General features: G+C 43.5%; 1 protein-coding gene across 6 annotated transcripts in view; it reads right to left on the bottom strand.

Moving 5' to 3' along the window:
- TRPS1 (transcriptional repressor GATA binding 1) overlaps positions 1 to 21,881 on the bottom strand; it is a 218,144-nt gene extending 196,263 nt beyond the window's left edge. For 3 of the 6 annotated variants that reach the window (XM_072851999.1, XM_072852005.1, XM_072852002.1), the window contains exon 1: positions 21,018 to 21,164. Coding sequence is in view for 1 of the 6 variants with exons in the window: in XM_072852004.1 (XP_072708105.1) it covers positions 21,018 to 21,027 (10 nt within the window). In the remaining 5 variants the exon portion in view is untranslated. Of the gene's footprint in view, positions 1 to 16,728; positions 16,748 to 21,017; positions 21,165 to 21,736 lie in introns of those variants that run through there. The other 3 variants (XM_072852000.1, XM_072852004.1, XM_072852001.1) reach the window with 3 other exon arrangements.
- Positions 21,882 to 26,856: the final 4,975 nt, after the last annotated feature.

Below are 26,856 nucleotides of genomic sequence, written 5' to 3'. Positions count from 1 at the left end.
ACATACAGCACATCACACCATGTAATTTTATAAAAATCAAATAACTTTGCAAATCACTTCAAATATTTCCTTTCTCATTGGTTTTAATCATGTTTGAAAGGAGAGAAAAAAAATTACAGGGTGAAATGAAGGCAAAATGTGATGATCTAGGACCGTAATCCTCCTGAACGAACATTCCTAAATTTTTGATCATGGACCACTGTCAAACTTCAAATGTAACAGGGAACCACTATGCAGCCTTCACATCAAACTTTTAATTAAAACCCCTAAATGGATGATACGATACTGCAGATCAGTATCACACCATGATTATATGTGTCTGCAGACCACAATGTGGAAACAAATATATTAAAGGATTAATTTTCCAAAGGGAATGCTAGTCTCTGAGCTTCTTGGAATACTCATTCTATATATTGAGATACTACACAGTATCTTAGCATGCAAATATCTTCAGACTTCCATTCTGTGAGTTTCTAACAGTACAAGCAAAAAATGCCAGTTCGAGGCAGGATTTTTTCATGAAATGTCATGAGACAATTCCAAGATGATTGTACGGAAAAAAAAAAATTACTTTATCCTGACATCTCCCTTTCAATCTAGATTGTTGGGTTTGTTTTTTTTCTGAGCAAACTGACCAGACTCACATCCTCTTTACAATAAAGTACCCATAGAGTGAGGTGAACAAAGTGCTTCCCAAAGGTGTCCTAGAAAGGACCAGCCTATGAACAGGAAAAGCTCTACTTGCTTCAGGCCAGGCTTATCACTGCAGAATGAGCAATAGAATTTGGAGGTTTATATATACACACATACATATGTTATTTTTAATATACATATTTACAATATGAAACAAAATTATGTTTCACATATAGGTGCATATATACATGAAGGCGTTCAGAAGGCAAGGCAAAGGGAAAAAAAAAAAAAAAAAAAAAAAGGCTGTATTCATTCTAAGGGCTTTATCTAAGTTTGTTTAGGAAGAAAAAGAGAGGGAGAGGATTCCTGAAGCTGGAGTGGGACAGCCGTGACTGCCGTTTCTGCCCCGCACGGGAGGGACGGAGCGGGGGGCAGAGCCGTTAATCACCGCGGTCTGGGAACCGGGCAGAGAGAGGGAGCAACTGCTTTCCGCAACACTTCCTGCGATAAGGCAGCCAGCGCTGGCACAGGGACACGGACACACAGACACACACACAGACACACACACGAGGCGGCTACGCGGCGTAAAGCCTCATGCGACAGCAAACGTGACCCGCAGCCCCGACACACAGACAGACAGACACACTGAGTCCTTTCAGCTCCAGCCAAACGTGCTGCCGGGGTGTGCCGGGGCCCGGGCGGGAAGGGGAACCCCCGGCTCCCCCCCCCCCCGCAGCCCGGCAGCGGGCAGGGCCGGCGGGAGCGCGCCCGGAGCCGCGCTGTGCCCGCGCCCGGCGCCTCTCGCTGATGCTCATGCACGACACGGACCCAGAGCTTAAAAGGCTGGCCAAAGGAAGCCGCACTGGTACAGCGGTACAGCCGGGCTTGTGCTTCTCTCTCTCTTTTTTATTTCTTAAGGGCGATCCCAGCAAAACTTTCTTCGCTCGAAGTCACCGCGGTATAAGCCACTATGAAGTCTTGAAAGACTTGCAAAGCAGTGTCAATAAGGTAGGGGAGACAGAAGCACAGGCATTAACGCCAACACGTCCCCATATCATCCGATAACTTCCCCTTACATGCACAGTACAATAAGAGTTTGCTGATCGCAGCTTTTCCACTGTACCAGAGCCAAGTGCAGGCAATTACTTACACTTATGTAGGCTTTTATAAGAGATAACAGTTATCTCTATTGAAAAGGCACAAGCTGGGGTTTTTTTTCCCCTCTTCTTTTTTCTTTTATTTGTCTTTCATTACTAAACTGGTTAAGAAACAAAAAAGGGTTTCTGTGCAGGGCACTGATTCACCCAACCCTCTGCAGAGCCCCACAAGGAGGAGGGCAGGCAGCCTCCCCGCACCGCCGCAGAGGGTTTCATCCAGGCCTGGAAAGGCACTGGCGCAAGCCACCTCCTAAAAATCAGAGGTGGGCACCGTACGCCGGTCACACTCGGGCGGCCCGGAGGTGCCGGGGCTGGGCAGGAGCGGCCGGGAGCGGGAGCGCTCGGCGCCGCGGCCCGACGGGGCGGCCGGGGCAGAGCCGCGCCGTGCGGCCTCGCAGCTGCGCCGAGGCAGCGCACCAGCCCTGGGGCAACGGCATGTCCCGTCATGAGGCGCTCCAGCCAGATCCAAACCACTTGGATCCAGGTAAAACAAGCCATCTTGGGCCCTGTTGCCTCCACTAGCCACCTCCTCGTAGCCAAGATAAAGGCAGGAGCAATCTACGTGTTTTTAATGCAAATGAGATGCAGCCCTCAGGCGCGTAGCAAATTGCCAATGCATTGGGGATGCCCCTGCTCTTTTAGCTTTGTTTCCACATGTGCTGGAAGTTGATGAGTGCTGGTTGTGTTTTTCTTCCCACCACCGAAGGACACAGCACAGATACAGGAATAGGAAAAGCGATGTTTCAGTAGCGCTTATAGACCAGATGGCCGCTGCCAGCACCTTGAGTTACATCCAGTACATCTACCCGTGCCATTGCACTGGTATTTCTTCTAAAATTGATGTTGGATAATTGCAACCCAGAGCCAGCATCTCTGAGCAAAAGGAGTATCTGCTGCATTTATGGAGTCACCACCTCTGCATTCGCTTTTTAACCAAAACTATCTGACCCTTATACATTTGAGGGAAAGGATTTCTGCATAGAAGGTCTCTCTGTGTTTATAACCCAGGGACAGAAGCGTTGCATGACAGCAAATGAAAGAGGGCTTCCATTGCCTTAGTATGAACTCACACGTGTGTTTAAAGCAGATATTAAAAACATGATTCACCATAATGAAGACATCCCAAACAACTATTTAAAGTAATTCAAAATACAACATTTGGGGGTGGGGAGGTGACCATACGGTGCACCTACCCCTCCCCACCCCCCAAAAAAAAACACAAACTCCAATAATTATTAGTAGTAGCAATCATAAAGGCACATATTTATGCTTTATCCAGAAGTACAGCAGCGTTCTTAACAAGATTAGGTCTCGCTTTCAGTTTCACTCACCACTGAACTAGTCAGCTTTGAGGACTGCATTAAGGAGGTGTGGAGTGTTACTCAAGAGTTACAGAAAGTACATCAGCATGTTAAAGAAAGACGGAAATAAACAATATCATAATCTATATAGGGAATTGATGGCTAAAACAGAAGATACGAGTCTAACACACTGCTCAACAAATCTTTTCCTCCCCAAATGCACAACACACATAGTAACAGGAGCTCTGGATACTTACTAAACTTATGCAGAGGAATAAATGGGTATCTGTTGCGTGACTTACAAAGCCAGAGGAAAAAGAACGAGCAAATTTTTCATGGAAGCCTCAGATCATATAGGCTGCATTTGCCTCATTCACATCCTCCTCCTTTCACTGCCCTTCAATGTGAAGAAGACAGCCTTAGCAATATTCGTCTTAGAAATCCACAACATTGCAGAGACCACACTGCAGCAACAGATGAATCTGCTTCACATGCATTGACGTACCTCCTCAACGTCTGAAAAATTCCAGCTCCAGTCAACCCACAAGAGACATGTTGCCTGACTGTACCTTGATGGTATTGTTTATGAAGAAGACAATTTACACACTCGTAATGATTTAAGCAGCTACTTTGCATACATTACAGAGAGAACCTGAAACATGTGACCTGCTTCACAGGGCAGGATTATACCTCTGTTCTTGTTGTGTCATGTGCAACCACATTATTTAGTAGTTAAAGCCCAAGCGAGCACTCTGGTATTCCACTGCCCTTGCCATGCATGCAGCGCGAGAGTTTCGGCATGCCTCTGAAACCAAAGCTTAGCCTCCCGACTTCTAAAGATAGACAGTTAAATAAATGATATAATTGTCAAAGGGGCTCAGTCAAACCTAGCACATGGCTCTGCCCACTCAGGATTATGACGTCTGCTGGCAGACTTTTTAGGACAGGAAATCTTTCACGGTGTTAATAAATTTGTAACAATGATCATATTCTTAGGGGCCACTCCAATACAAACTTTCATTAGCACTTACACCGCCTCTTGCAAAGCACTGAGAATGTCTGCGTGATCACCATCAGTTAGGAATAAACAGCAAGAACTTTAAATCCTTTTTTCTGACGTTTTAAAAAAAGTCAAAGGCTTTTCAGAAAAATGGAAACTAACATCTGAAGAATGGCTGGGCTTATAGCCTGTCAGTGTTCCTTCATAATTTTGAGTTGTTTTTATTGATCCATACACTTCTTATGCACAACTTCATTACTGCTTTGATAATTACAAGATAATTAAATACAAGACAGAGCATGTATCATGCTGGGGAATCATTTAGTGAGTGAACTGTTGTGCTGAAAAGTGGAATTCTTTCTGTCACTCACGGCGCGGTGATACATCAGTAACAAACACAACAGGAGCTATTTTGGGGATGATCCAATGGCCTACCGGAGCCACGGAGGGCAGCAGCAAAACATAAGGTTCGGAATTAAACGAGGTCCTGTCACGCAGGCCTTCATACTTTGCGAACACACAAAACAAGAGCACGTTCACACGCAGGTTTACCTCAACTTCAGAGCAAGTACAGCACTCGCCATACAATATGTAAGAAAAAAGTCAATGTCCGAAAAATTTCCATTTAAGAAAAGAGAGGAAAACTGGCGGGTGGAGGGGGAGGTATCTTAGCAGCACCAGGAGTGAAGGCACCAAAGCTCTGTTCACAGCTTTGCCACTGGCTCACTCTAACACTGCAGTTATTCAGATTCCCTGTGCCTTGGCTCACCCATCAGTACAATGGGTATAATACTTCATCCTGTCCTTAAGAGGCAATTACTCTTTGCAAAATACTCTGGGAACCTTGATTAAAATGCACTGCAGCTTTGTGATAAGTATTCCCTCTGAAAGAGCGCGCGAGCTGGGTTTTGACGGTAGGAAGTACTACCTGACGGCTGGAAAATAAAAAATCATTCTGAATGAGAAGTATGTGCTTGACCTATGCACACCTGTAGGTGGATCCCTCCTGGAATATTTTCTTTTTTCTTTTTTCAGTTACTATGTGTATATTGCAAAAAGAGAGGAGCAGTGAGAATGGATAATTAAAAAGCTTTTGAAAAGCCCTGGTATTTTCACCAGAGGATCACAGTGGGCCATCTTCAAGAACTCTGATGCAGAACTATATGCAATTAAAAAAAATAATTATTTGTAATGCTTCTCAAACCCTGTTTTCATTAAGGAGTGGAGAAAAAAAAAAAGACAGATCACTTTAAATATGAATGCTTTATGAATAAAGAATTTTTTTTTAAATTGATGAGCATTCATTTTCCCATACAGTCGCACAAAGTCTGAGTAGTTCACGTAAAACATAATTATCAACGTTTTAAACCACATTTTCCCCTTGAAAATAAATAAATAAATAAGCACGCCAAAATCTTTTTTGTTCATTAAGAGCCAGATCCAGCAGAAAACATCTGCAGACTTCTAGACCAAGCAAGCCCTGGAAGGCCATGGGTACTGGCTGCACCTCATGCCAACCCCAAAAATTTGGCTGGTTCAGAAAGATTTAAACAAAACAAAAAAAGCCCTGCAGCTTTACATGTCTGGGAATTGTGGAACTGCGTTAGGTTTATGAATAAAGAATAGGGGTGAGAAAAAAAAATCCTCCTTTTAAAAAGGAGATCCCTGTCTCTCCTGTCCTCCACCATTCCAGGTGCTAGACAGGGGCTCCCCTCCCTCTCCAGGGACACCACGGAGCCAGCGTCAGCAGCTGCAGCCCAAAACGGGGGGTCCCCCTGCACCCCCTGCTGCAGAGGGTGCAGGGGGGCCCCAAATCCGGCACTTGCCCCCCATTTGCACACCCAACGGGCACCCGAGCATCCGGCTCCCAGCCACGCTCCTGGACGCCCGCTGGCTGCCACCAGCAAACCCCAAGGAGCGTCCCTGGGGTGGGAGCCAGCCCGAGTTGTCCAAAGGGCAGTGCAGGGCCACCGCGGAGGGGCAGGCACCGCTCGGGGCGAAGAGCGAAGGTGGCCCGGGTACGCGCTGGGCTCCCCTGAGCCCGCAGCCTCCCTAGCCCCACGGAAGGATCGGGCCCTACAAGCAGCCCTGGCTTCCTACCACGGGCTTGAACAGGCTCCAAGGCGCAGCGCCGGGAAAGAGCCTCGGCTACTGCGGGCACCCAGCAGCTCGTATTTAGATTTTGGGCTACCCTGAATGGGTGTATGCAAACACAACGGGGGAACTGGCAGCGTCGGCGTGGCTGCCTGCTGAAATAAAGGAAAAGTTTAGGAAGTAAGTTTAGGACGAGGGCCTTGTTACTGCAGCCGATGAAATTTAAAGAACCTGCTGCCTTCGTAGTTGCCAGATTTTTAGACTTTTTATAGAAATAATAGCTTTTTCCAACTAGCCTTTCTCTACATCCCCCTCTGGAAAAGCCAAGAAACCTCCCGTGGATTTAAATCATATCTTGTCTTCCGCCCCACTCAGAGGACCAGCCTACATTTCACATCGGCACCCAGCTCATCTGGTGCGACTAGCCCTGCGCAGGGAAAAGGACCGGGCGGGTATTAAAAGACCGAGTAACAGTACACCCATGTGTTCTGCATAAAGGCAATCCCAAAATTTTGGTTTCGCAGCCTTCATTTTATAGACACCTCCTCGAGAGGAACAGCAGCTGCAGTATGCTGCCTTGGTTAGCGAGATGTGATACACGCAGAGATATGTACTTAGGAGAGCACAGAGGGACTCTGTGCGGTGACCATATAACTGCAGACACTTTGCAGGTCTGCGTTTACAATACTATTTATATAGTGCTGAAAGTGGACTACATGAATATACAGTGTGCATGATTCACTGTCATTAGTCCTGCCTTCAATAATGTGGACCCTAAGATAAATAATATCGCTAGAGCCTCTCCCATACAATACACAGACTTGTTAGTTTAGCGATATACACAAAATTTCCAACTGCAATTAGAGATTTTTTTAAATTATAAAAAGTTCTTGAAGTGAAACCTTTATTTATGAGTTGAAATGAGCCAGCTGCATTAAAAAAAAAGGCAAACTGAGAAGCCAAGAGACTTGTATTTAAAATGCAGAATAAGTTGGATATCTTAAATAAATAACATTAATCTGGACACGCACAAAATAAGTCATGTATTTTAACAATGCTAGATACAAATAATCATCCTATTTATCATTACAGCTTTGTATACCTGTTGGATTACTGCTTTCAAAGCCTTAAGAAATGTACCAGTGTCTTTGAATTAAAATGCACTTTCTTTATGTTAAATCTGTGAAGGTGCTCTTGCGGGAAACACTGCATTCCACATTAATTTTTTATTAAAAAAAAGCTTACGCAGCCTCAGAAAAAACAATCAAGTGGCAAAAATCCCAACTTTGTCCATTCATCCTTTGATTCTGCCTTTGCCATAATAAAATTCTATGAAAATTGTTGTCAGAAACAAAGTTAATCTTCGCAAGGACTTTTTCATCCTTCTTTAAAACCAGGGAGTAACTAGCCTGCAATTTTATCAACCCTGATGCACAGCACACTATAAAGATGAGATCCTTGTCATTTTTTGCCCATGTCTAACATTTAAGGAGGAAAAAATAAAATAAAATAAAATAAATACATTCCCTTGAACCTCTAAATTCTGGCTAAGAAACATCTCAGTAAGACACCATCTCAGTAAGATCAAGAGAACGTCTCACAAATCGAAACAGCAGCAAGTAGTATCATCTCCAAACTCAGAATTAAGGAGCCAACGTTTTCTATACAATTTTAAAAAGTGTTTTAAAATGCCTGTGCCCATTCTATAGTCTGGGCACTGAAAGCCATAAATAACTGGATCAGTAAGTAAATTCACCATCTACTAGAAGAATGGTTCCTGAGATAACTCAAGAAAGAAAAAGCTGAAGAGGTGCTGCTAGTAGTTAATGGGATAACCCAACTCTGAAGTCAGGAAGAGTAAAATATCTCCCTTTCATTAAGGGGGGGGAGCTTTAAAAGGTGCACAATTAGTTAGCTTTGCAGTGATTAATTCAACAACTGGAAAGCCAAAAACAACTTTAGGCACTTAACCATGAAACTGTCAGTTCTCTTTGCTTGACGATAAAGCATCCAAAAAGTAAACATTAACTTCTGTGTTTTTCCTACGTGCGTATTCCATCATGAGAAGATGATAACCAAAGAATCACCAGCGAAGCTCGGCAGAGGCTTTTTATACCTTATTTACCCTAACACAGAGGTGAGATATGCCCAGATTCCATTCCTTTTCCTCACTGCCAGCTCTAGTAAGACAGTTCATACTGTTCCCTAAAACTTGACAGAAGGGACTGAAAATCAGATTGCAAATCTCTTCCCCAGGAAGCAAAGGGCTCATCACAGTAAGGGAGCTTTGAGGATGAGGGGACCCCTACCCTAACCCCATCCTCTCCATATCAAGGCAAAAGCAGGCAGCAGCTCTTGCTCAGACCAAGTCTCCCAAGGGAGCAAATGGAAGCTCTGCCCAAGTAAGGAATGCAAAAGCGTGTACTTTATCATATCTTTTAAATAAACTCCAAAATTGAGTAACTATCGAACAAACTGAAAAAGGGCAGGAAGCTGAAGAACGAATTAAAAGAACAAATTAACGTATCTCTCTGACCTGCAAATATTTAATTCAAGCACATTCTTCTTTCAAACAAGATGCCTACGAGCGTTTTGATGGCTGCTCATAATCAAATGTGTCACTCGCAAAATTATAGCGTTTGGGGAGGGTACCAGGCAACCGAAAATGGCTTTTGCTCAAAGTATGTCACAAGCACATCTTTTAGTCACCTCAGAATTGCACACAACTTTGCTTCATTCCTGCGCACTGGCTGCGTGCGGCTTGCTTCACAGAAACACAACTGCAGTAATCTGCTTGACAGTAAACAGTAATCAGTGAATACTATTTACTGAGCAGATGCGTGCCCCTGCTATTCCCTCAGCTTACCTATCCCCCATCTCTCCCTTCCACTCTCAACCCCCTCGCTCGGGGAAATTTTAGGGGGGGAATAAACAAATACAGGTAGTGAAATAGTAAAATCCCGTAGCTGGCAAGGTTTTCCTCTCTGGATGGACAAATTCTTAACTCCATGCAGCTTCAGACACTGAAGGATTAGATCCTAACCAGGGAAAACACAGGAAAATGGTAATAAATATCGCATGGTAATCCACGGGAACTTTGGTCCCAATGTGATTTTTCTATAGTATTCTACAATAAATGGCATTACAACATCCATTATCTCAGCTCATGTATCAGAGCGCTCTCTCTGCTCTCCTTCTTGCCCTTCCTTCTTTCATGTAGCTCATTTTCTAAGAAAACGTACTTTTTCTGCAAAAGTAAAGTCAGTGCAGTCCCATTCCTGACTGAAAGCAGCACAGTAGCTCGGTGAAAACTACCACGGACCACATGGTGCTGCACGGAGCTACAGCTGAGGAGTGCGAGGTTTATGGAAGCATTACGCTGGTAAGGTCTCATCTGAAATTCCTTCTGACAAGACAAAGGAAGTCACAGTTTGCTAGAGAGAAAAAAATAAATAAATTGTATTCATATGCAGCAAGAGCACTTCATGTCATAGTGGATTTTACGATATCCTAGCTCTCTTTCTATTCAGGGATGTGTCTTTTGGGCAATAAATTCTGAAAACCCAGGAAGGTAAAGCTTGCTTAACCATGAGTCTCCTTTCACCCTGTAAAATAAATTCCACAGCTGTTTTTTCTCTCTCTTGTGACTATTTTTTAAGCTCCTTCCCATTGACAACTAGCCACTGTCACACTCCACTATTGAAACAAAAATCTTTAAAAATGCAAGCATTTCAGATTCTTAATTTTGTCCCATTCAGGTAAAATGTTTTGCACCAGAAAGTTCAGCAGAGCTGCCAGGTCATCTTTGTTAGTAAAGATTTTCATATGCACAAATACAAATTGAGAAATGACTGAAGAAAAAAAAAGCTAGACAAACCCATTTTAAATGTTCCTTAGATAATGCAGTACCACAGCAAATCTCTAAGGAAAGTTAAACTGCGACTGCCATGAACACCAAATAAATTTGCACCACTGGGATATTTAAGGTCCAATAAATCTTACTTTCCAATGGCTTTAAAACTCCAGAAAACAGTTTTTCTGCTCTAGACTTCGTATGTTGTAACAAAATTGTCTACCTAAAGCTATTGACTCAGACCTGCCATCTGTGAGAAATATTTTCAGAACATACTCATGTTTGCTGAACTACCAAATTATGAAAACCTTCATTAAGAAGAAAACAAACCACAAACACACATATATACATACATAAAAACCAACCGAACAACTTACTCTTTTTCTGTTTGCATGATAATGCTCAAGAAAGTTGGTTAAAAATGCCCCTATTTCCATTTCAAATTCTTATTAATTTATTTGAACTACCTCATGTTGCCGTCAACAACATGAAACCAGCAACTAATTGCAAAAAAGTAAAATGCAAAGCAATAAAATCCATCACAGTTCAGACATGACAGGCTGAGCAAAGGCAGAAGAGCCAAGGGTTAATATCAACCTAAGCAATCACACCATTGTGTGATTTATCTGATATTGTTAAAAATACTAACAATTGCTGGGAAAAAAAATCAGATGGTATAGAAAAGCATTTTATTTACTATGCTGCAACTTTTTGCAGTTTGGTTCTATCAAAAGCACATTCTGTAGATGATGAAAGTCACTGCTTCCCTTGGCCTGTCAAAAATATCCTGATACCCATGGCATGGCATACAGCTTTATGAGGGCACCACAGCCCGCTTACATGGATATACGTGTAACACTGGAGTTTCAGTCACTCCACTGCTATTTCTACGAGCCTTTCAGGGAGTCGGTGGTGAGGAACAAGAAGAAAGTGTGGCCGTGAAGCCAGTGAGCAGCAGCAGGGCTCAGAAGCAGGTGCACTACCAAAACCTACTTTTTATTTTCATTCCCCTTTGGGAAGTGATCAGATTTCAAACCAAAAGAATTGCTTTTAAAGGTGACAGACCAAACCATGGTCCGACTGAAGGGCAGCGTCACGCACTGAAATACCGCTTGACCATCCTGAGCGGGGCAGCAAAAATGCAAGATGGAGCCTTACAAACTGTTGTTACTGTGTCCTCAGCCCAGGGAAACTGCTTTACTGTAGCAAACTGTAAGAAAGTGTAACATGAATCCCCAAAACCACAGTTCCCTCTCAGTAAGCTGCAACGTAATTAGGAATTTTCCCGATGAGGATCAGATCTTACTCTAGATGAAGTTAGCAGAAGTTTTGTCCCTTGCAAGTACAGGGGGAGACCAGGGCCATCATCAGAGGGGTTTAATCAATCTTCGGTTGTATCTACGTTTCCCCCAGCTTGCCAGGCAAAGCAGGTTAGATTCACTTTCATATAAACCATTCGCCTAAAAATCAAGCCAGCCCAAACATTTTAAAAAAAAAAAAAAAATCAAGTTATGCTAAACTTTGTTTTCTCGCTAGCAAATTTCATGTCGTAAACAACTGAAGGGCAGTGATGCAAAATGGATTATTGCCTAGATTTGTAAACTTTTCCAGGAGTTGTAATATCCTGCATTTGATGACATCATGAAACTAACCACAAGTAAAAGTTGGCTTTCAATTTGTTCTACTTTTCCCTCATTAGTGTCTGTGTCAGAAATAGAATAAGAACCCTCATTAAGTCACATTAAATTCTTTAAACTCATTAAGGGCTCAGAGAAAGAACAATACAAACACTGGTGTTTTTGTAAAAAAATTATGCAACACAGATGGACTTCCATTTCCATGTATTTTTAGAATGTATGTATGTGCATAGAGCAGCCAAAGACAGAACGACAGGCGTGAGGGAGAAACGGAGAGGCCGGGCAAGAGAGACAACAAGGCAGAGCATACCTTACATATGACAGAATGATACCTAGATAAAAGTGGATTATGCATGATCACTTCTGACCTGATATAGACAAAGTGCTTAATGCTTTGTATCCTGAACGGTGGCAGAGCTGGAGTCAGAGCCATACCCCACATTTCTTTTCAATTAACGATCCCTCAGGACTTTTTCCAGGGAGAAGACAACCTTGAGGGTCACGCAGCCCGCAGCAATCAAGTGGCAATCTAACTTCTTGTTCATGGACTACTTGGATTGCTGTTGCTGTAGCCTAGCATACTATCTGGTTGTAGTTGAACATACATCTGCTATTCATGCTTATGGACTTACACAAGATACAGGTGTGTACAGAATTTCAGTGGTCTTGGAGAGTATCTCTGGGTGTGCAAAGGGTGGGTATTTGTTGGAAGATTTATTGTAGCTGAATGACTCAGATATTTGTTGTTGATAACTTCCGATCTTACCCCCCCATAAGACTGGAAATATGAGCTCAGTGCCACAAAATTGTTTACATTCCTACAGTATGCTCAAACAACTATTACAGAATTAATTTAATCCATTATATTATTAATTTTTTTGTGATAGATGTAACACACAAATAGGAGTTTCGTTCTCAAGAAAACTCCAGATCTGAAGAACGTGGAAGGAGACTAATGGCATAAAGTTCAGATGTCTGTAGCAGGCCACAGAAAGAAAACAGTATATACAGTAGACGGGCGACCTGAGCTACTGTTTCTTTCCTTCCTACCACTGTGACAGCCGAAACGAGATGTGGGATTTTTACTGACAGCCCCCCGACCTGAGCATCCAGAGCTGGGTGCCAGGGCGGCGCGGGCAGGCAGCCTCTGCTCGGGAGCTCTCCTCTCCCATTTCTCTAGCAGAGTCAGATACTGTTTACCTGCAAGGCACATGGTAAGGCTAATCTATTTTCACAAGCTTTTGCCTCAGGTATTTGGGGCAAGGTTTACTTTATTAATTGTGTGTGTGCGTGCATGTCCATATCTATGCGTGCAGGAGGAGAAAGCTCGGCAACGACCAGCATGTATTGCATTTTTGGTTAATACTCTGTAACTGCAGCTGGAGAACATCTGATGAGTATATTTAATATACCTAAAATGAGAATGCTAAATAGAAAAGCAAACTATGCTCAGATTAGGAAGCTGAAATTGGAGGTATCTTTCTTTCATTAACTGAATTCATGAAGCAACGTTTCATCTGCTTAGTAAGTTTTGGATGATGTTCCACATAACTCGCAGCATTGGCTTGAAGAGCGGCATGTTAGAAAGTTAAAAAGAATCATTCTTTGGAAACACTGAAAACCTTCTACCCCCAAAGAAAACTGTTTTATCCTAACTCATTTAACTTCCATTAAACATTAAACCACATCTGCACATAGGAATTTTAGGCGATACTTAACTTCAGTATCTACTTCAAACTTTTTTTAGATCAGTTGAGAATTTATTTTTTTAAATAATCCCAGTAAAGTCACTGGGATATCCAAAAGCAGTCCGCAAGGTATCTGTCTAGGCAGAGTACGCTTTTTTTTTAATTAACTACCAGCAAAAATTCCCCCCTGCTTTTTTTGTGCACCACCGGGCTGTATGTTTAATTTTTTAAGTTTCAGTATGTATTTTAGACTTGCAGACTTTGCAAAGTAGGTCAGGAATACCCAAAGGATACACATTTGAAGGCTACAGATAGCAGAACACACCATTTACGCTTTGTATATACACATTCATACACATTCTGTATAATATAGATAGAGTCAATGATTTAAACACATTACATCTATACTGTGTTTCAAGAACATTCAGATATTTACACTGTTAGATCACCACTCATTTTAGACCTACACTAGTGCCAGCTGCCAAAAAAAGAGTACGCAAATCAAAATATGTTACCTTTGTTCAAACAATACTGCTGTTCATTATCTAATAGAAACTGTCATGCTTAATCTTCCAGGAACCAAGAACTGGTACATTCTTGGACCAGAGGTGGCTTGAAATGGTTTGAGGCAAAACTGAAGCATATTGTTTAAGTAAATCTTGCTGAGAAACATAAGCGCATTGATGATTTTTAACATCATCTTTTACGGACTTCGGGGGTTTTTTTTCAGATATATTAGTAAACTAAAAATGCTGGCATATTTTCAAAATGCAGAAAGATGAACACGAGTGCTTCTTCTCTAACATTTTTACAATATGAAATTATATATTCCCTCCTGCATTGTCAGCCTCACTAAATGTAATGGGGGATCTGAAAAGGATGCTTGAGAACAGACACCACAACGAATTAAAATGTACCTATAAAAATTACATGTTAACTTTGAGAATACCCCAAAACTGAATTTTTCCTTGGGAGTTCTCAGTGTTATCCAAGTATCCCAAGGGCTGTTGCGGGCACTAAGCTACAGGCTGCGAGGTTAATTTTCCATTAGAGGTGAAAAAAATGCCAAAAGTAGCATTAAAAAATATGTCTACAGCATGACATAGAGAAATATAGAGAAATGGCAGAAATGCCTTAAATTCTTCAGAGTTGCAACTTTTTAAATTCATATTTTAATTTGAGAAAATGCTGAATAAAAATAAGTACACTTCACTTATTGAGGAAAAGCTGTTTTACAGCATTACGACTCCAGGACTTCTTCAGATTTTTAAGACTACAAAGGAAGTATTTTACAATTTCATCTTTAACAACACAGATTACACAATATTCATCAAGCAGACACAATCTTACTTACAGACAGACACAGACACACACAACTCTGCAGAGGCCAATCCTGCAGCCTTTACTGAATTTAAAAGTCCCCCTGACGTCAATGAGTATTTTTCAAGAATGAGAATTGCAGGATCAGGCCCAAAAAGTGCTTATGAAGATGAGATGTTACTTCAACAGATTGAATGTTAGATTAAATATAAAGATTGAGGCAAGACAAGTCTGGGGTTTAAACCCTAGGGAGGATTGACATTTAAAGTGTTGCCACTGAATTATAGCTCTCCACGTTGGGTGGGGTAACCTCCTACTGGGTGGAGTGTCTCCCCTAAAGGAAGGGAAAACTGGCACAAGCCAACTTGGTCTTTGAACGATTTCCCTACTTGCCAACTTATGAAGTCGTCCTGACGTCAACTTCGTCAAGAAAGTCTATTGCCCAACTCCATCTTTTACCGTAGAAAGTTTGCTTGTGTTCAAAACCCCAGCAGACGTAGAATAGAAATTAAGGAAATACGCCAGAAAACTCTAAACAAAATAAAGAAATTAGGAAAGCAAAGAAAAGACAGTAGACTGGATTTTCTTAAGTATCATTAATTTTTAAAAAATCCTTTTTTGGCGTTTTCTTGTTTCTAATACCAGCTTAATACAAATAGATACAGATCGCTAGAGACTATTACTAAACATATTTTAAAATCTGGTTTAGCTTTAAAATATGGGGTGGAGAGCGCACAGAAAGTGGCCGCTCTGTGAGATAGAATCTCTCCTGTCTGCTGCAGTGGGCAGTGAGTATCTTCCCAATCAGCGTCACTAACAGGTGTAAAATGCTCTCATACTAGGAAAATAACATTCACTAAACTGCCACCAAAGGTATGTTCAACATATTATTCCTCTCTGAATCGAAATAAATTGTTTCTCCAAAAGAAGGCTTCGGGTGCTGGGCGAGAGAGAAGGGGTGGGGGCGGGTGGGGGGTCAAACCAAAAAGAGAAAGGAGGATAAAGCATCTCAAAATGCCCATGGGGAAAAAAAAATAAAAATCAGAAAACAGTTTAAGTTACCGTAACCTGAAATGCACCAGCCATCACAAAGAGCAATTGGAGAAATCCAGCAGAGCTCAGCAGGAAAGATTTTTAATAACAGATTGAAAAACAAGAATAAAAATAACTGCATCAACAGGGCCTTTCTTCCTCAGGCCACAAGCCCGTTTTTACTTGAATTTTAAAAAAATGGCAGTTTGGCCACTAAAACCAATCCAGAACATTATTAAAAGTTAAAAGCTACCAATTACTTCTGTCTGTTCTTTTAAAGCAAAGTTTGGCATTACGTCAGTTGATTTAAAGAAAACAAGAAAGAGAGAGAGAAAGAAGGAGAGAAAGTTTCCTGCTTGTATAAATTAAACCACCAGGGAAGGTGTCTAGCCACTTGTAAAGCATTTATTACAGGTTTTTAAAGGGCTAGTAACATTTTAAAAATTAAATATTTTAAAATAAATTTAAAGGAAAAAAAAAGTCAATCTTAGCCTGGAAAGAAAGCAGACTTACGAGAAATTAGGCATGCGTGAACTGCAGCTAAGAAAGTAAAAATGACTATTAGGACTAAACCTTGTGATTCAAAATAGTTCTATTTTCAAGGCAGAAATAATCCTGTTATATCTGCTGTACTCGCATGCATCCCCTACGAGCATGGAAAAGTTCCACCGAACTTTAAGGGATGGAACCAGCTGGGTTCTGTAGGAACACCCTACGGAAGTGCCACTCGTGGCAGCTATGCAATTTAATGAAGAATATTCTCTCTATAGCTTTTCTAAATCCACATACAGAGATCCGCAGCAGGAGTAAGATTCTGTAGTTAATGCAGCAGGACCGTAATAAAAAAGTCACGGATAGAAAGATTAGCAATTTCTCTTAAATTTTAGATGTATTTTCCACTGGTGCTGTTATTATTAAATTTTAAAGAACCACTTTAAAGGTACGAGAAAATAAGAAACCGATAGCACAGAACATGAATAAAACATAGACAGCTATTAAACAAAGTTTCTTACACGCAGCCATGCCAGTTCACCTAAATCACAGTCTTCTAAACCCCGTGACGCCAAATCAGAGACTCCTCTGACTCCGGACGACACATCAAGTGGAATGGTGTTCAGTTGTGCAACGCTTTTGGGGTGTGACAAAATGTCCACTGGGGACTTAAATTGAGATCATGGTAGTTATTCTCCCATTGCTCTGTGTTTCATTTGAGCCTTGGTCTGCATGACAAGAAGTCAGAATAATATGCCACTGCTTCTCTCCCCCCCCCGCGCTCCTCTGCCCCAGCAGCGTTTCTTATGTTCTGGGCATGTATACAACTGGCTAAGGAGCTGCGTTCTGGAAGGCCCTTTATTGATTAGGTGCAAACCAACATCAAGAAGTGAATAATGAGCATAATCTGAAAAATGTAGTTGCATGTCTTGCCCTTGTAAACATTTACTATTTAATGGTGTAATTGTACTTTAATCCTTCACATCATCTGATATAACTCATTATGTGTTTTTCCTTTAATTAGCAAACACACAATCCAAAAAAAGCAAAGCCCAGCAAGTTTGTACGTACCATAAAAACTGAAGCGAAAACAGTCTTAAAGTAATCAAATAGTCTCTCTTTGGATGCAGGCTTATCTTTTTAAAGTCAAAAGAGAACTTCATTGGCACAGGGTAGGAAAAAGAACTCCATAATTCATGACAGTACCAAGAAAAAAAAAAAGTTCTTCTTCTCCAGGAGGACTGGAAAGGGCACTTTTATTTATCTTCTGGACAGACAAAAATAGTAGAACCTAGACCAGATATGCTGTAATTAATGTATCCAAAGGTCAACAGGCAATGGTATTTATACAATAGATGGGTGCAGACTACGCTGGTTATAGTATTAATCACCAGTATTTGAAAATAGCATTGTTTTCTTACTAGGTAAGAACTTTAGAAAGTTTCAGAAACAAAAAAGAAATTTTTTCTTTTTTTCTCATACCTGCCTGCTATTCTTTTTAACCAATTGCTTTTTAACTCGTGAGGTGTAGTATTTGGGACAAAAATGCCCGAGCTTACAGTCGCCCGGGACTGCCAAAAAGACCCAGACTACCTCACTAGTTGTGTTGAGGAAACTAAATTAAGCAAGGGCAAACACCAACTGGAAAGTTGTCAGTTTACTGAATGAATGGCTTCATTTTACACACCAGTTAGAATACCTTAATCAGAATATATTTCTGTTCAAGGCCAATACTTTTACTACCAGGTGGCAGTTTGTTTTAACTGAAACTGTATTAAAAATGTAATTTATTTCCACTTTACTTTCACCTAACAAAAAGGGTTGTCAGATTCCCAGCCTGTCATGTTCAAAAATATTTAACCATAAACTTTCTCACAATGTTATATTTGGTGTTACCCACAAACCTTTATTAAAGCGATACTGCCAGTGTGGCTGCAGTTAAGATCTGAGAATGTTTCTATTAAGATTATTACATTAAAATACTGTCAAGGGTTTGTAAGAGACATAAATATTCATACACATACGCCCCCCCCCCCCCCCAAACTTAGAAGGAAAGTTCCACATAAAAAGGAAAATTTAAATGCATACCCAAAGTTGCCTGTTTGTAATTAAAATTTTGGGTTTTTCCTAAACGTCTTCGCTAATTTTTTAACTCTTTCACACTGTAATGTAAAATAGTTCTGTTTCAAAGCAACTGCCTGATAAAGTGCTAAAAGAGGTAATTCGCATGAACAGAAAGTAATTAGTCATTGTTTGCACAATGCTTTGAAAATATAAAACCCTATGTGTCAACTAGCATTAAAATATAATATGATTGAAATACCGAGATTTAACAAGCAACCATTGTATCTCACAGACACTCGAGTCCACACACAGGAATTAGTACTACACTGTTATTAATGCACAATCACGATATGTGAATAATAATATTCTTCACACGCAGCCGGAGCACACATGATAATAGCATGTACTATGAAAGTTTACTACGAACGCTAGACAATGTGATACAAAGATAATCCTGCTAGGGATTCATAAAATAATACTGAATTTACTCGATCACCGATAAAAACATAAGGCAACCCACAAAGCTATCGTATAAATTATGCTAAAAAAGCATTAAAAATACAAGAGGATAACCTGGCTGCATCATAAGTGTTTGATGCCCAAAGAAGTCTCAGATCTCTGAAGTTGTCATTTACATTTTTTTTTCCTTTATTAACATTACTGTGAAATAAAGAAAAAAATAAAGCCATACTCTCACAGGCAAAGGTTGCCCAGTGTTTAGAGTCTGTTTTAGAGGATCACAGGCAACACATGTAAACTTAAAAGCTGATGCAACTTTGCCCTTTACTTACTTTGTTGTGACTGCGTATATGCAAAGTGTCAAACAGAGAAAAGTTATTTTATGTAACAAAAAAAAAGAGCGATAATCTGACAGAACGGGGTGGATTATGAACTGACTGCTCTTCTCATATCTAATCTCTCTTGGTCTTAAAAAGGTGAAGCAGACTTCTGTTGTCACAGACAGGCTAAGGGTTAACTTGCATATAGGCACTGATGCACTACTGAACTCCAGCGTTTCTGATTCTATGTGGCAAACCTCAAGCAGGTACACATTTTTCAAGAGGAAAAAAGAAAAAGTCTTTTATTTTTTTTTCCCCTCTACAGAGAAAGGTTCCACTTGTTTGGTTTGCCCACGTTATTAACAAACTTTCATTCAGTGGTTAAAAAAGAAAAAAAAGAAAATCTTTCAAAGTGTTGATATCATTTCCAGACAGTTTTGTCAGCATCACAATTTACAGGAAATAGTTGATGTTCTCAAACAAACCCTGTATTTACTCATAGACACAGAGTACTTAAAAAAAAAAAAATCCTCACTCTTTTGGAGGGCTTTTTTTAAATGTCACTCTGGTGGAATATCTGAGAGAGCTGTCTAACCTAACACACATATTGTGAACACGAGGCAAACACAAACTGCAGTTCAGAAGACTACTGTAACTTTTATTCTCATTTCGTCCACGTCAGGAACTGGCTCTTACCACTACTTTCCTTTGCTGCCCCTTGCATTTTTAACTCTGGCAGTCTTTTCTAAATGTTCAACTTTTCCTAAAACCAACAGGAAAGTAACATGATGCCACCAACATCCATAGGATTCAGTTGCGCAGTTGAAGAAGACTGCCTGAATGGCAAAGAAGTTTGGTGGTTCCTTGAGAGACTTACTGAACTCGGTGAAACAAAACCTGAAGCCTATTAAATTATTGTTTGTTTCAATCAACATTCAAAACGCGCTGCGTGCTGTAAGAGCAGCGAAGGCAGCACGGTCCGCATAATAGTTTACACTCTTTTCACTAGAGACTATTTTCCCCTCGGAGGGGATTTGTCGCCTTGGGTCCCCAAGTGTGCCGAGGTGCCCCTGGCTCCAGCCCTGCCAGGCAAGGTCCTCGCACTGGCGGAGGAAGGAGTGATGGAGGGCAGACGTCTCTCCACTTCATCACTTACCCCCACAGCTCAGCCAGCGCACTTGAGAAGTTTGCCATTTGCAGACAGAAAATACAACCGGTTGTGAAAAAAAGATAAAACGCAGCAAAGGCTAGCGGGCCCCACTAGAAACCGCGTAGGAGTGCCGGGATGTCTGAGCGCCTTGATTTGCAGCAGGGAGGCAGATAAACAAAGCCCCCGAAATGTCAAGCCCCCTTGGGGAGCCGCTCGCGTCCCAGGGCAGCGCGGCGGCGGGCAGCACCCCGGGCCCGACCCTGCCCGGCCCCGGCCCCGCGGCCGCTCACCCTCGGCCCGGGCCACCCCGGCTGCCCCGGCCGCGGAGCGCCCGTCGCCGCGCAGCCCTCCGCGCAGCCCCTCATCCCCGGCCTCGCCTCCGTTCATTCCGCCCTTCCGACAAGCAAAGCCGCGGTAACTACAGCGGGGAGCAGCCCCCCGCCGGCAGCCCCCGGGCGGCGGGGACGGGGGGGACGGGGCGGGGGGGGGGAGACGCTCCACGAAGTTGTGGCAGGCACGGGAGAGCCGAGCGTGGGGACGCAGCGCTGAGAGCAGAGCTTCGCCTTTAAGAGGGAAAAGTTTTACGTCTCTCTGCGCTCTGATCTCAAAAAAACCGAACCAAAACATAACAAAAAATCACCACCACCATGTCGCCTTTTCCCCCGGTGTGACCGGGAGGGACCCCGAGCCCCCCTCCCGGCGCAGCACAGCTCCACGCCCGGCCTCCCCCGGTGCGTCCCCGGGCAAGGAGGAGGACAAGGGGAAGGGGGAGGGGGGGGAAGGGAAAAAAAAAAAAAAAAGTTTTTCCCAAACTTACTACTCTTCATGATGGTGTCTCTGTGCCCCGCTTGTCATGATCCCCATTAAAACTTCCAGCAGCGGCAGGAGCGGCAGGACTGTGCGACTGCAGCTCATCGGATGCAAACCCTCTTTGCTCGTCTTCTACTTCCACCCCCCGCGTCTCCCTTCCCCTCCCCCCGGAGCGCCCCGGTGCCGGGGAATCGGCGGCCGCGGAGATAAGGCGCGGAGAGGCGCGGAGGGGAGGGCAGAGCCGCACCAGCCCGCGGCCGCCGCCGCCGCTCCCCTCCCCGCCTCCGGGCCAGGGGGCTGCTCCCCCTGCCCGCCGCCGCCGCTGAACTTGACCCTCCCGACTCCAGCGGGGCTACCGCGGTTTTGAAGTCGCCAATTTCCAGCCATCACACATGGCTTTGACCCACCGGCGGGGGGAAGGGGGCGCGCGGGGGGGGCGGGGGGGGATGCACCAAAAAAAGCCTGTGAAATCCGAGCAGCCCCCCGCTCCCTGTGATTATGCCCACCCCCCGCTTTTGTTGGGTTGGGGTTTTTTTTTGGGGGGGGTATTTTGGGGAAGGGGTGCCGGCGCGCTGCCCCCGGGGCACACGCCGCGCCGCCGCGGGCGCCGCGCCCCCGCCCCGCACGGCGCCCCCGCGCCCGCCGCCGCGCCGCCCTCCCGGCCCGCCGGCCGCGGCGCCCTCCCCGCCGCCGGGCCGCCCCCGCCCGCGCCCCCCCGCGCCTTACCTGTTGATTAACCGTCAGCAACAGCCCCGGCAGCCTGGAAGATGGTGGAGCCGCGGCGTGAGCCATGAACCGTCTCCTGCTGCCGGCGGAGTTGGCCGCGGATTATGTGGCGGTGGCCGGGGAGGGGGCGGGGGCCGCGGCGCCGCTGCCTCCCCCCTCGGCCCCGCTCGGCGGGGAGGGGGCGACGGGCCCGCCGGCCGCCGGCGGGCGGTGCGGTGCGGGGGCGGGGGCGCGGCGGGGCGGGGGGCGCGGGCCGGGGCACGGCGAGGCGGCGGCCTGGGAGCGCGGGGCGGCCGGCGCGTTATCAGGACTGTTATCGCTTGTCAGGACCTCCGTCTCCCCGCATTACGTCAGTTTCAAGACACCAACACTATTAATATCAAAGGAGCCTTCGCGGAGGAAAGCGCCACCCCAGACGGAGCGCCCTTAAAGAGACAGTGCAGGCGGCCCCGCCGCGCGGCCCGCGCCGCCCCCCGCCTCCGCCCGCCGCGACGCGACGCGGCCTCCGCTGCCGGGCCACGGCCACGGGCGCGCGCGGCCCGAGCGCGGCCGAGCCCGGGCGAGGCGGGCGGGCGGAGGCCGCGCAGGGGCGCGTCGCCCGCGGCCGCGGGGACTTGGGCTAAGTTGGTGCAGGAGCAGCCCGCAGGCCACAGCCGCACGCCGAGCGCGGCCCGCGGGAGGTTGCGCTGCCTTCTGCTGTCACTGGGACCCACCGCTGTCCTGCGGGATTAGAAAAAGGGGGGCGGGGGGGGAATAAAAGGCGCGACCCACGCGCGGCAATAGCTGCCTCCCTCTGGAGATCCCAGCTCTGCGCGGGGCACGGAGGGCGGCGGGGGAAACGCGGATTTCGTGTCCTCTCTCTCGTCCCTGACACCCCCCCCCCCCCCCCCGTTTCTGTGGGGGTGTTGAGGCGGATGGACAGACGCTTCCCAGGTTTGGGGACGGATACTCCCCGTTACTGCCTGCTCTTTGGTGCCAATGGCAAGTCAGTCCCCAGCTGCTCCGAGAAAACCCTTACAACTTTCCCTGCTTGTGCAGAACCTTTTCAATTCAAAATACTCCGATTTCTCCCGTGCTACAAATTGCCAGAAGTCTGTATGTTAATGTAAAAACACTCTCTAAGGAGAAGCAGTACATAAAAGGTTCCTGTGAAAGGGTTTTAAAATCCCAAATATAGTAGGCGTTAAAAACTATGTAAACATTTGTTGGGCATTTGGACACAATTTTTCTGCAGTTAGGTGACTTTATATGGCATGTTTTTCCTCCCGTGCAAGTCGTTTTAAACTGATTTCACATTAAAATAGATGCACTCCGGTTGCTTGCGACTACTAACACATTATTCAAGGGAGAAGCTGGAAAAGAGTTAAATCATTGCAGTGCGAGAGATGAAGCTGCTTCCCCCCAAATGTTTGCAATGACATAACTTTTTCCTTACAATTTTATTCGCAAATACGTGGTGAAATGTAAAGCGTAAAATCTTCAGAGATCACGCTGACGCAAATGAAACCCTACTGTAAAACGTATGGTGTTCGCAGCCCTCTCTCCAAACTTAAACATTCTTCATACATGTTTAGTATAATCCACTGGCAGATTTGTAAAGTAATTGCTCATGTAAATCACCCAGTAACACATTTCCCCCTTAAGTTCTTTTGTAGGATTGTCTGATAAAGCGCTTTATGAATAGAAAAGCAATAATTCACATACAAGAGGTGAACTCGTCATGTTGAAAATGGAAGGTAAAAGATAGTTGCACGATGAGGCACACAGTAGGATCCCCGAGACAGGGAGAGGAGAGCTGACAGATTATGTGTGGGACTCCCTCTATACCCATCAGCAGAAAATCAGTTTGGAGCAGTGGAGATGTTTGTATATGGAATGAGAAGAAAAGTAATACCAGAATTTAAAATTTGTTACAAAGTCTGCCTCCATACTTTAGTACCGGGGCCATGCTCGCTAGTATGCGCACAGAGAACCTTTCCTAACTTTGTAAACCTTTACTTTTTCTCAAGCTGCAAATGCCATGGCTGAATCACAGTCGAAGAGACAAACCACTTTCACAAATTTCACTGAATGCAGAATTCTGACAAGCAAGTATTTTTGTCCGATTCGCACCGATTCGAACATGTTCTTCTCTGCAGTTTAGACTGTGTTATTGTTACCGAGTATGTCAGCCCCAAGTGACTGTTCACTTGGCAGCTGTCTTGCATATGAAGGGTTAAAATCAGCAGGTATTTTGTCTGATGACTTGGCTAAGCATCTTACAAGCACGGCTTGAGTGGAAAATATTTAAACAAGGGTTATTCCCCTTTGCTTCTCTGCTCTAGTGAGACTTATTAATGTCTTTTTATTCTAAACCAGGAAATTATGCCCCCCACACCTTAAATCCCAGCCAGTTCATATGTGTGGCTGCAGTTTTCCCAGATTTTATTTGCATTATGACAGACAGACTGTGAAGAAGATCGATAACAATGAAACCATAGGTTTCAACACGTGTAAACCTTGATAACAAACACACCTTTTTTCACCTGTAGAACAATATTAGAGAGATGTATTTTTAAAAGACATAAGCCTCTGTTTGCATATGCTTTTAAAATGAAACCGTAAAAGCAGTTCATAGTAAAGATGAGAAGGACAAGATATGTCTTCATAGTTTTAAGTAGACAACTCTAATGAGGTACTGTATCTCTCAGAAAAAGTTTGTTACCGTACCTTTGTAAAAAATGCTTGCATGATACATTCTGCATTTCAAGTTAAAATAAAGCAGATCAAGAAGATGTCACTATCAATCTGTTTATATTCACCACAAAAAAACTGTAGAGAACTTAATAAAGGCAAAAATATTTTCATAAACTTTTTCAGGCAAATTATTTATTTATGAAATAATTTACAAAGAAAATTTTTACCTCATGGCTTAGATACATTGCATATGCTTATGATTGACACAATATGTTGAGGCTCAAAGGCCCATATAGCCTTTTTTTTTTTTTTTCCTTTTTTTTTTTTTTTAATCCTAGCAGGAATATTTCAAAACAACCAACTAATTCATGAAGTCATACAGTAATTGTTTGACAGTTGTTTCTAATATAGAAAAATAAGTTACGTGTATTGTTTTCATTCAAATATTTGTTGATTTGTTGTTAGAATCCTTTGACATTGACATGCCACAAATTGCATTAGGAGAAATATTGGAGATTTATTTTCATTTATTATCTTCTGCTGTCAAACATTTGCAAAACCACTTAAAGCAAGTTTTATTTCACTTTATTCGAAACTCATAGTCTGCATGATAGTAGGTGGTTGTTGAAATAACAAGTCCAGCTTTCTGTACTAGGTAGGAGCTGAGGAAATGAAGAAAAAGCAGCAAAGCGAGAAGATGCAGGGAAAGTGCTGCTTTCACCGAGAGGCGTGAGCAAAGTAACTTCTCAATAATCCTCCATTTTTTTTTACACTCAGGCACATTCTCCATTGAGGGAGAATACAGAGGCCAGTCACAGTTGCTTCTTGAAGGAAAACAGTATAACAGTCATTGTTTATCAAGATGACATAACATGCCATTTATGCCTTTATTGTTTAATGCAGTTTCTCTTTTCTGGTAGTTTACTCAGCGTAGATACAAAGAAGGATTAACAGTTAAGCACAAGCATACTTGTTTTACAATTTCAGCCTTTTAGTGCATAACTTACTTACTTAAAGTACTAGAGCCTATAATCACAATGATTTTACCTGATGGAACATGCATTTCAGAAATATAATCCAACTGTTTACCCTAACACGTCATAAATTGCAATTCTTTACAAAAACCTCAGAGATTGACATCCATTGCTCTTAAATGCCTGCTGCTTTAGCACACATCATCAAGAACGTATTTCTCTATTATTCTCCCTCCAGTTGGTAGTATATCACATGAATTCTAAAGACCATTTTCTTATACTGTCTTCAGTAATGAGCATTTTGAGGAGCATTTAGTTATGTGTCTGAGGCACTCCAGTGTGAGTTTCTTGGGAATATAAACACGGCAACTTGCAGGATTTCTGCAGACCCGCTTCTTTTCCTTGCACAACTTTTGTGACATGAAATCATCAGGAAACTTTTGTTCCCTTTCTTACACCCTGCACAGAGTCAAGTTTCTAAACTTCCAAGTTGTGCACCAAAGGCAAAAAACCACCACCGATTTTCAAAGAAGCGGGACTGGGGACCCTAACGATGCGGTTGAAATGTCTCTGAAAAGAGATTAGGCGTTGTGATAGACAGGGCAGCGCTGAGAACAGCCAATGAAACAGCATGCAACAGAAGAGCTAATACCATGGCATCATCCCAGATTCAACAGATGTTTTCTAGGGGGATTGGATATCTGGTAATGGGAAATGGAACCTTTCTCTTCTATGTCACTGGTTTTAACACAGGCCAGTAGTGATGGAAAGTCAATAATATTCAATGCTTGTTTGGTAGCTTTCTCCACTGCGTGGTAGAAGAATGTCCTCCTGACCGCAGCGCACCACGGCTGGCTGGGACTTCCCAGCGCCCCGGTGGCACTGCCAGCAAAAAGGCCTTGCACGGAAATGCCTGGAAACCCTTTTCCCTCTGAGAGGTCTCCCGGGGAGGAGTGAGGAACACCAACTGGGCATAGACTGCTCCTGCTAATGGCGTGTCTCAGATAGTTAAATAACTGGCAGCTGCAAAAGATAATTTATCACTTTACACTATCGTAAAATCTACTAGAAAATTAAAAATGCTAAAACACCAGACTCCCTGAAATCATTTATATGCAGGAATCCACGTAATTGTATAGATTTTGATCTTAAAAATGCTACGTAAAGGGCATTCATCCAAAGCTCTGAAAAACCTCACATGCACATACACATACATATGGAGTAATATACAATGAGTGTCTCCCAACAAATATCAGTAAAAGAGGTGGCAGCATTTCTTCCCACATTTCAACCACAAGTTCAGCAAATCAAAACAACCTGAGCCCCCTGTCCTGTCATCACCCCCTGCCAGATAGAGCCACTACCTCGCCCTGCCTCCGTTCCATATTCATCTTCCCTCCAGCATTTCCAGCATTTCTGGGAAGGTTAATCTGGATCGGTTCAAAGTGCAGTGAAGTCAATGGAAAAAAA

The sequence above is a fragment of the Ciconia boyciana genome, chromosome 2, assembly GCF_034638445.1.
Source record: "Ciconia boyciana chromosome 2, ASM3463844v1, whole genome shotgun sequence".
In the NCBI taxonomy this organism is placed as follows: domain Eukaryota; kingdom Metazoa; phylum Chordata; class Aves; order Ciconiiformes; family Ciconiidae; genus Ciconia; species Ciconia boyciana.
The sequence above is the reverse complement of the archived record's forward strand: the minus strand, read 5'-3'. Positions and strand labels throughout refer to the sequence as shown.